Raw genomic sequence first — 10,810 nt, 5'->3', positions numbered from 1 at the left:
AGGAAAAAAAAGAGAAACAACATCTTGATATTCAGTGTGAAGCTTTGACTGGAAACAGACAGGAAAACATGTGGATCCTGGAATAATCCTGGAATAATCCTGGAATAATCCCAGCTTCCATATTTAAAGGACTGGAAGAAGAAAAAGTTTCCAAGGATTCAATCAGAATTGTTTCACCAAGAAATAGATTGTAGAGACTGAACTATCTGTTCAACAGTGAGAGAGTTTCTCTGACAGGAGGAAAATCTTTAGACTCTTTAGACTCAACTCAGCACAGAAACACTGAGGAGGAACCATAAAAACAGAACCAAAATCCAGGAATCAGAGGTTCAGTGAATGTGGTGTTGAAGGTGTGGAGGAGGATCAGTGAGTCAGAGGAAACTCTGTAGAAGGACAGAATGCCAGCAGGACAGTCCACATACACTGCTACTCTGTTAGAGACAGAGGAGGAGGAGAGACGAGTTTCTATGTTATTGTGACAGACAGAGTAACCATCAACATCAGAGCAGCTCAGCCTCCAGGAATGATCATTCCCTCCAAACCAACAGTCTCTACTGTATCCTTTCCTCCTGATTCTTCTGTAACTCACCGATATATAAACATCTCCTCTCCACTCGACCTCCCAGTAACAGCGTCCAGTCAGACCAGTTCTACACAGCAGCTGAGGAAAATCAAATCTGTCTGGATGATCAGGATATGACTGAAGCTTCTCCACAAATGTCACCTTCCTGTTGTCTTCAGACAGTTTGATGTTTCTGTTCACTGTGTTTGTGTCGATGGTGAGTTGACAGGAATCTGATGGAGAGAACAAACACAATCCAGCTGCAGTTATTGATCATTTATTGACACTTTGATGATGACTCCTGAATGAGTGACTTGAGAGTTGAGCAAGAATCATTTAGCCATAATGATAATCTCTGCAAGCTGTTGTGAAGTTTTTCACTGATTACAGTACTGTTCTTGTCTGATGTATAAACAATAGTGTAATCAGCAAACCTCAAAACATTGTTCTGAGCCGTATGCAACAAAATTTCATTCTGTATACACTCTGTGCATGCAAAATGATAATAAAGTTAGTCTAAGTCTAAGTTTGAAGATGGTTGAATGTGAGCTGCTTTGTTGTCATGAATCAGATGAAAAACACACTTACATCTTTTCAGTCTCCATAGACCTGGTGTCAAGAATGGGACTCCAGCAGGCTCCACCCTGAAAGGAGGAGGGGTGTCAGACCATCAGTCTCTTTCAGCAGCAAACATGGACATTACATGTCTCTCAGACACACATTGTCCTCCACTGAGACAGGAACAGTCCAACATTTGGATTGCAAACTGCAGTGGATGTAGGAAGGACAGTTGGTGCTGCTGCAGCACAACTCATTTCTCCAAACACAGGAAAAGCTCCAACAGAGAGGAGAAAGGAAATCCCTCAGTAACAACCTGAAGAAACTCACTGAAGCCTAAAAGGACATCAGGAAACTAAGGAAACATTTCTGGAAGCTCAACCTGATTTAATAATCAGCATTAAAATACAATCAATCTAAACTCTGACACAACACCTGGATACCTGTTCCATCCACACTCCCACACACAGATGAAGGAATGAAACACTAAACAGCCCTGCTGCTGAAAACCTGCTGTGGCCTCACTGTAATATCCAGAAATACAAACATTAAAAAGGAGAAGCTGCATCACATTCAACAAAGAGTTCAACAAGAATCAAAGATTTGATCTCTGAGCTCAGACTCACAAACCAGGGAGAGGCTTCCATCATCACACACCTCTGACAAACACCTCCAACCTTTCAGCACTTCCTCTACCAACCAACACCACCAGGTGGCGCTGCTGCACACATTTACAATGAGACCAAGAAGAAGAAGCAGCATCCTGAATCCAGCAGCTGCAGTAATGGCTTGTGAAAGTGTCCAAGGAGCATCTGGAACCAGAACCAGCAGATCCAACAGTCCAGAGAGTCTTTGTTTGCATCTTTCCTCTCAGATTTCCAAGCTGCTCTGAGAGGGAAATGACATCATCATTCTACTGATGATGTCACGCTCTGATGTCACTGATCAGGAGCTGCTGGACTTGTACATTTCCAGCATGGAGGACAGAGAAGATCTCAGCTCTGATGAGGAGCTGGCCTGCCTTCAAACTGATTCAGGGTCAAAGAAATATTTCCAGATGAAGTCAGACTAAAATGTTGGATTGTCCTGCTGTTGCAATCAGAGGCCAAGAAGAAGCTTCAAGTTCTTCTCCTGTTCAGCTCTACGTTCCTGTCAGAGACTTCAGCTCCTCATGAGGAGAACAACTAAAGCCTGGAACAAACTGACACTAACATCCTGACATCTCATCCCTGAACAAAGCTTTGCAGCATCAGGGTGACTCTTAGCACCATATATGGACAGATTTCCTCTAAAGGGGGCGGAGCCTGGATTGGAGGAACCAGCAGCAGCTTCCAGGAACAAACCTTGGGAATCTCTGGAGGAGAACATGGAGATGAGATTCCTGCTTTAATCAGTGGATTCATTGATAGAAAACATGACGACTGAAATATCTGAGAGCTGCAGCTCCATTTTCTACAGATCTGCTGGAACATCAGATAGAAATGAAGAATTTCATCATTTCACATCAAATCTGTTCATCTTCCACAGAAACAACTGAATTATTGACCTGAACTGGTTCTAAAGGTCTGGATGGTAAAAACATCCATTGTTTTTATGTCTCATTAGTTTCCAGAAAGAGTTGAAATGTTTCAGAAGCTTTTATCCAGCAGCTCAGTAAAGATCTCTCCTCTTTCCAACCTGATTTAGTCCATGAAGCAGAACATCTCTGCTGCTGCAGCAACAGGAGGAAACTTCTCCAGCTCTCAACTTCTACACTCTGACTGCTTGGAAACAGATCAGGGAGGAACAGCCTTTTCTCCAGGCTGCCTCCTCCTGACTCTAGCGCCACCTACTGGCTGTTCACCAGAGGTGGAGAAAGAACTCAAACAATGTACTGAAGTAAAAGTACAAATAAACAGACAAAAATGTTCTCTAGTAAAAGAACCACATTAACATTTTTACTTGAGTAAAAGTAAGAAAGCATGAAAAACATGTTTAATATCTGCTGAAGTTGTTTTAAAACCTGACAAACGAGCCTCATGGGAACCAATATTCTAATTTATTGAATATGACTGTAAATGTAAATATGAGATGGAGATTATTCACATTAATTCAGTAACCAGGATGTGGAGGAGTTTAACGTTACTGGGACATTCATGGCAGGAGACGCTGCGCTCCATGCGCCCCGACCGCAGTAATCAATGTTACTGCCAGTTCAGCTGCTTACAACTATTTAATTGTTTTATTTATTGCAGTCGATTTAAACTAGAAGCTTGGTAAGAGTACATAAAACTTCTCTAACCTAAATCAATTTAACACCCAAAACTCAGACAGCGTTTAGCAGCTTAACTTTCCTCGATATGTTTTTCAGATTTGATGGAGAATTTTTGAAAGCTAGCAGTTCATGATATCAGGGAGGCAAAGGCGGCACCAGAATCATTGATTACTTTCAAACTAACCAACATATCAAAAAGCGCAAAGCGACTTGGATGTAACTTGTAACGCAACGCTTTGTAGAAATGTAGTGAAGTAGAAAGTACAGATACTGTAAAATGTAGTGGAGTAAAAGTTCCCAGCATTAAATCTACTTACGTACAGAAACATGAAAAATGTCCTTAAGTTCAGTAACAAAGTTCTTGTCCCAACAACCAGGATCAGGTGAAGGACCTCTGCAGTCCCATGACGCTTCCTCTCCCTCTTCTAAACCATCTGATGGGCTGATATCATCCCTCTACTTTATCAATAAGATGTTTTTCTTTCTCTTATTACGATTCCATTATTTATCCTAAATGTGACGTCAGAGCTGTGGATCTGGAATCTGATTGGTCGGATGGATATTTCCCTTGTTTTCCAACATGAAGGGTCTCTGCGTTTTTCCAAGACGTTGGGAATTTTTCCCAAACTTTATTGAACAATCCCAAAAGCTTTCCCAACTACTGAAAACCTAAACACATTAATCTTTTCTTGGATCTATCTAAAAGGTCTTATTATTGTTTTTTCATTTCTACCACAGTCAACAGAGCACAATTCTACTTTTTCACCATCATTCACTGCAATTCTTCATTTCCTCTGGAAAACAAGGGATTTCCATTCTCTCCTGATTCCTTTCATTCTTTAGATCATTTTCCAGATGTCGCCCCCTGGTGGAGATCAAACTACTAAATGGATGAAACTGTTAAAATTCTCATTTTCTTTCTTTGCCTCGTGAATAGTTTTCTTCACTTTTATTGTGATTTATATTTTTATTAAATCCTGAAAGTTGTGAGTTTTGTTTAAAATCTAAAGTTCTTTATTTTTCTCTCCCATAACTTTTAAACATCCATCTGACCAACATGGAGTTACTTTTCTTCTCATCTTTGCTTCTTGGGGCTGATTGGTCTGGAGCTCCATCAAATATTGTTTTAAAGTCCTTTCTGCCATCAGTAGATCATCATGGAAATCTAACTGAACTTTTATTAATGTAGTCAGAGTCCCTATTAAACTATTAAACCCATCCCACTCTTTAATTTTCCTTGTGAGCCGTTCTTAGTCTGGAGAATATTCCAGAAAACTGGGTAATGATCTCTGCCTCCAGATGAGGCGTCTAAATATTTAATTATCAAATTAAACATTCAGCTTCAAACTAAATGTTTCCCAGCAGACTGACTAAAGACATTTCTCCCTCTTCCTCCTCTATCAGACCTTCTCTGCTCCTGCAGCAGGTTCCTCCATACCTGAGAGCTTCCAGTCTCCAGTGTGGATCCTTCAGTCCAGCCGACAGCAGCTTCACTCCTGAGTCTCCTGGATGATTGTAGCTCAGGTCCAACTCTTTCAGATGGGAGGGGTTGGAGGTCAGAGCTGAGGCCAGAGAAGCACAGCCTTCCTCTGAGACCAAACAGCCTGATAAGCTGCAGACACACAATTCATCACATGATGAGAACATGAGAACATTGAGGTAGAACCCAAGGTCTGAACTGATGGATGGATGGATGGATGGATTTGTAACATGTGGAATAAATAAGAAAGCCAAGCAACTGCTGGGATCTATAATAATGTTTCATTTTGCTCCTAAGATGCAGCAATTTGTCAAGTGCCCAGAGTTACCTGAGAGTTTCCAGGTTGCAGTTTGGACTTTTCAGTCCAGCAGAGAGAAGCTTCACTCCTGAATCCTGCAGGTTGTTGTTACTCAGGTCCAGTTCTCTGAGACTGGAGGACTGGGAGCTGAGAACTGAGGACAGAGCTTCACAGCTTCTCTCTGAGAGGTTACAGCCACTCAGTCTGAGGAGACAGAGAGAAAAATCTGTTATTAAACAATTCATTAAAATTAAAATTTTTTCCAATCAACAATGTTTCTCTTAGACAAGGAAGGTACTATCTTATTTTACACATGCTCATGTGTTTGGTGTGAACTGATTAATTTTACAGTTGGGCCTCCAACCTTAAAGGACAGAATTACAGAAAACAGGGTGATAGGAAAGATAATTATAAAATTACACAACAAACAAATTTAATCCAATTTCAATTTTAACATAAAGATTAATTTTGCTGCTTTAATTTTCAACATTCTTTCCAGCTGCTAAAGAAAGTCTGTTTCTCTTTTGCATGTCCACCCACATTGGGACACTGTGAAAAGAAAATGCACCAATATATAAACTGAAACATGAATAAGATAAGATAAGATAAGATAAGATAAGGTTATGCAGGTTATGTGTATATATGTAATATACAAAGATAAAGAAATGAATGGTACAAAATGAGAAATAAATAGACATCAGAAGATGGTTGCAGCGCCTGGAGGTGTCGCAACAGAATTTACATTTATAACACACTGGTGTTATTATATGTTTATCTCATCATTAGCGTATTTCTATCTATCAAAATACAGTAACAACCTGTGTCCTCACAGAGCTTTGTTGGAGGCTTTAACCACTGGTAGCAGCCTCAGAAGAGCCTCCTGTGAAGCAGAGTATTTCTTCAGGTCAAACACATCCAGATCTTTTCCTGGTGACACTAAGATGAAACCCAGAGCTGACCACTGAGCAGGAGACAGTTTATCTGTGGAGAGACTTCCTGAACTCAGAGACTGTTGGATCTCCTCCACTAGAGAACGATCATTCAGTTCATTCAGACAGTGGAACAGATTGATGCTTTTCTCTGCAGACACATTCTTACTGATCTTCTCCTTGATGTACTGAACGGTTTCCTGATTGGTCTGTGACCTACTTCCTGTCTGTGTTAGTAGACCTTGTAGGAGTCTCTGATTGGTCTGCAGTGAAAGTCCCAGGAGGAAGCGGAGGAACAAGTCCAGGTGTCCATTTGGACTCAGTAAGGCCTGGTCAACAGCTCTCTGATGGAGAGATTTTAGTTCAGGTTTATTAAATAGCGAGGCTGTCTGAAGTGTAAATGATTCTTCCATCAGGTTGACACCAGAGTTGATGAAGGTCCGATGAACATGAAGAGCAGCCAGAAACTCCTGAACACTCAGATGGATGAAGCAGAACACCTTGTCCTGGTACAGACCTCTCTCCTCTTTAAAGATCTGTGTGAACACTCCTGAGTACACTGAGGCTGCTCTGATATCGATGCCACACTCTGTCAGGTCTGATTCATAGAAGATCAGGTTTCCTTTCTGCAGCTGATCAAAAGCCAGTTTTGCCAGAGACTTGATCATCTTCCTGCTCTCTGGACTCCAATGTGGATCTGTTTCAGCTCCTCCATCATACTTGACCTTCTTCACTTTGGTCTGAACCACCAGGAAGTGGATGTACATCTCCGTCAGGGTTCTGGGCAGCTCTCCTCCCTCTCTGGTCTCCAACACATCCTCCAGAACTGTAGCAGTAATCCAGCAGAAGACTGGGATGTGGCACATGATGTGGAGGCTTCGTGATGTCTTCATGTGAGAGATGATCCTGCTGGCCTGCTCCTTATCTCTGACTCTCTTCCTGAAGTACTCCTCCTTCTGTGGGTCATTGAACCCTCTGACCTCTGTTACCATGTCAACACACTGAGGAGGGATCTGATTGGCTGCTGCAGGTCGTGTGGTTATCCAGAGGAGAGCAGAAGGAAGTAGTTTCCCCCTGATGAGGTTTGTCAGCAGAACGTCCACTGAGGTGGACTCTGTAGCATCAGTCAGGATCTTCTTGTTGTGGAAGTCCAGAGGAAGTCGACTCTCATCCAGACCATCAAAGATGAACAGAACCTGGAAGTGTTCAAAGTTGCAGATTTCTTTGGTTTCACTAAAGAAGTGATGAACAAGTTCCACCAAGCTGAACCTTTTCTCCTTCAGCACATTCAGCTCTCTGAAGGTGAATGGAAATATGAACTGGATGTTCTGGTGGGCTTTGTCTTCAGCCCAGTCCAGAGTGAACTTCTGTGTTAGGACTGTTTTCCCAATGCCAGCCACTCCCTTTGTCATCACTGTTCTGATTGGTTGATCTCTTCCAGGTGGGACTTTAAAGATGTCTTCTTGTCTGATTGTTGTTTCTGGTCTGTCTGGTTTCCTGGATGCTGTTTCAATCTGTCTGACCTCATGTTCATCATTGACCTCTCCAGTCCCTCCCTCTGTGATGTAGAGCTCTGTGTAGATCTGGTTCAGAAGGGTTGGACTTCCTGCTTTAGCAATTCCCTCAAACACAGACTGGAACTTCTTCTTTAGACCAGATTTAAGTTGATGTTGACAAACTGCAGCAAGATGTTCTAAAATAAGACAAAAATTAAAATCAAGAACTAAATAAAATCAGATTCTCAAGATGTTTTGCATAAATGTGATTCCATCTCTTCAAATTTCAGTAAATGTGTGTAGAAAGGTTAAACTTTTGTAGAAATCCTCTTACTGCTCTGCATACAGTCAGCCAGCTCCTCCTGCTTCATCCTCCTCAGGAAGTTCAGTGTGATCTTCATCACTGCCTCTCTGCTGCTCCTCCTCTGCTCTTCATCCTCACCTTCCAACACCTCATCATCCTCTCTCTGACTCTCTGAGCATTCTGGGTAATCTGGACTCAGAATTTTATGGATCTTCTTCAGTTCGTTCTTCAGAAAAGTGACAATATTGTCCTCCAGCGTCTGGAATAGAATAATAGATGAAGGAAACATCAGACTGAAATCAAGGAGCCAAACACCAGATGGATGTTTGACAGACTGACAGTACTCTGGTCTACAAAGTGCAGCATGGAGATGACTGTGAACAGAACGCTTGGAAAAGTTGTTGTTCTTATACAGACCATAAATATGGAGTCCAGCTGTGTTTGACGCTGCTGGGCAGACGGACAACTGGGAACCTCTGAGCTCTGCTGGTCCACTCTGTGGAGGAACCAGGAACAATTAGGAAGTCAGTAAATATTCATCCAGCAGTATTAGGAGATGAAATCACGAAGACTTTCACATTAAATGTACTTGAAGCAGAAAAACGGAGCATCATATGAACAAAATGGAGTGAAGTTAAAAAGAGGAAGCTGAACTACAAGGATGAAGAGCAGTAACACCAAAATCACCTAGAAGACATTTTAAAAGGTTGATGCTGAACTTGGATTTCAAACAGTCCAAACTGTCATTAGATCTGATGCTGGTGGAGAAAGTTTCCCAGAGCTTGGGGACAGTGGAAGTGAAGGCTCTGTCCACACAGGTCTTCAGGACAGTGTGGGACATCCATCAGGTTCTGATGACTAGATCTGAGGTGATGTGGACATGGAGGAGGTTTGAGATATGTGGGTGTGTGTCCATGTGGGGTCCTCTGCTGGATGTTATAGAGAAAATTTTAAAATGGATCCTGTAGATCCCTGGAAGCCAGTGAGCTCACATTGTATCTGTCCACACAGAGACAATCAGAAGGTAAAGGTCCATGATGTAATATCTGGATGTGAGAAGTGAACCAGGTGATCTAAGTAGCTGTAAAGATTTAATGTTCCTGCTGATCCCATTAAGAACCAGCAGAACCTCTGATGGTCCACATCAGCTCAGTTTGGTTGAGTTCCAGCAGATCTCACCAACCACATCATGAAACCTTCCTTCCCTGCTGAACTGCTCTCACAATGCACACAGGAACCAAGTCCTGATGGACCAGACTGGCTTTACCAGGTATTTCCCAGTGGAAATGTGTTTGATGTAAAAGCTCTTTTCATAAATCATAAAAATATACTTTAAAATAAACATTAAATCAGGCTTTTAATGTTTCTAAGTCATTCTTTAAACATTGCATACAGTCCAACAAATATTAGTCTAATATTTGCAGTTATAAAAAATCATAACAATGTATCAAGTAACGGTTGAACCCAGTGTAACAGTTGACCAGACTGTAACGGGGTTGAAGATTTTTACTAAAAGTTGCCATAAGTCCACATTAGCTAGGTTATGGACCAACATATGATATGATGAAAACAAGAATTAATATGTTTCAAAGACCATTCTTTACTTTTTCCCAAACAACAATAATTATCATTTACATGCCTAAAGGTGTTGAAAGTTTGAGCTTGACAATGACGATGTTTGGATAAAAAAATAATCAAATATCGGTAAGAAACTATATTAACACTTAAATCTCTTTACAGTGTGAACGGGAAAAAACTTAAGTGATGTCACTTCCAGGGTGCTGAGGAAATTGAACTGAACCGTTATTTATAAAAAGGAGGGATTGGTCTGCTGTTACAGGGTTAAACAAAACTGGAGGGACATGATTAAAAAGTGATATTTTATAAATAATTCATAAATTTTTCACATATTTCTTTTATTTAGATTAAAGTATACCTAAAAATGTTTAAAATGGTACAAATAAGTTGCAGTTACTGGTTAGTTTCATTTGTTTAATATTCAGTGAAAAATTAACATTGGTCAGTGGGGACATGCTCATTTGGCTGATCTCTACGCTTCAACAACCCATCAAATCTTTCAAAACATAATTTTTAAACTATATTTGCATGTTATATTACCAAGACACATGGATATTTCCAATACTTGATTTTCTTTAAAAATGTGGGTTGCATTATATGAAAATATTTGAGATAAACCTGTGAGACACAAAATGAAACGAATTCAGAGAATGACCCAGTTGCTTATTTATGGTGTCAGTTAGAGAAAATCTGGTTCTGAAAGATATCCACATGAGATATTTTTTTATCTTAACTGTGGAAATGGTTAATAATCCACTATGTTGGATGATTTTTGAACCACAGAGATGAAACTGGAATCATAAAATTAATTCATAAAAGCCTTTTTCTTTCAGCATTACTCTGTCTGGAAAATAAATTACATTTAGATTTAGAGAACAATCCAAATATCAATCTAGAAATTAAACTCACTTGTGCCTTTTGTGTTTGTGTGTTAAATTAATATTGGATGGTCATAATAACAGATATAAGCTGAACAGTTACAACAATTAGAAACAGCTCACCTCTCTGATGGTGGAGATCCAGGAGATTTAAAGTTAAGGATCACACCCTTTGACCCGTCACTCTTAAAGGACACACAGCTGGGTCCTGGTTCTGGTTCTGGTTTGAGTCTCTGATGGATCCTGACAGAAACATGATAATTAAAACTTAATCAGCAAAGAGGAGCAGCAGCAGCTTCATCACCACGTCTGTTCTGGCCTGATATAGTGAACGCTGTGTGAAAAGGGCTGTGGACAGTTAGAGATGGTGACCTCACCTCTGACCTTTGCTCTGGCTCTCATCTTCCCCACACAGAGTGGTTTTAGAGGGAGGGACTCCCTCCTCTCTGTCCTCAGACTGATCCATGCTGCTG

The 10,810-nt window shown here is 40.8% G+C and overlaps 1 protein-coding gene across 1 annotated transcript; it reads right to left on the bottom strand.

Moving 5' to 3' along the window:
- Positions 1-268: 268 nt before the first annotated feature.
- Positions 269-10,803, bottom strand: LOC116724460 (NLR family CARD domain-containing protein 3-like). The gene is made up of 9 exons (XM_032570178.1): positions 10,715-10,803; positions 10,461-10,580; positions 8,299-8,377; positions 7,915-8,140; positions 5,983-7,774; positions 5,183-5,356; positions 4,813-4,986; positions 1,151-1,206; positions 269-795 (listed from the first exon to the last, which is right to left on the bottom strand). The coding sequence occupies exons 1-9, from the start codon at positions 10,801-10,803 to the stop codon at positions 269-271; spliced, it is 3,237 nt and encodes a 1,078-aa protein (XP_032426069.1).
- Positions 10,804-10,810: the final 7 nt, after the last annotated feature.

This window comes from Xiphophorus hellerii, chromosome 8, assembly GCF_003331165.1.
Source record: "Xiphophorus hellerii strain 12219 chromosome 8, Xiphophorus_hellerii-4.1, whole genome shotgun sequence".
Taxonomy (NCBI): domain Eukaryota; kingdom Metazoa; phylum Chordata; class Actinopteri; order Cyprinodontiformes; family Poeciliidae; genus Xiphophorus; species Xiphophorus hellerii.
Note: the sequence above shows the minus strand (reverse complement) of the source record. Positions and strands in the feature narration are given on the sequence as shown.

Excerpts from the sequence above, each read along its gene's own strand:
- LOC116724460 (XM_032570178.1), bottom strand. The coding sequence starts at position 10,803 with ATGGATCAGTCTGAGGACAGAGAGGAGGGAGTCCCTCCCTCTAAAACC. Across the intron at positions 8,141-8,298 it reads AGCTGGACTCCATATTTATG|ACGCTGGAGGACAATATTGT; the intron begins GTCTGTATAAGA and ends ATTCTATTCCAG. Across the intron at positions 5,357-5,982 it reads AAAGCCTCCAACAAAGCTCT|ACTGAGTGGCTGTAACCTCT; the intron begins GTGAGGACACAG and ends CTGTCTCCTCAG.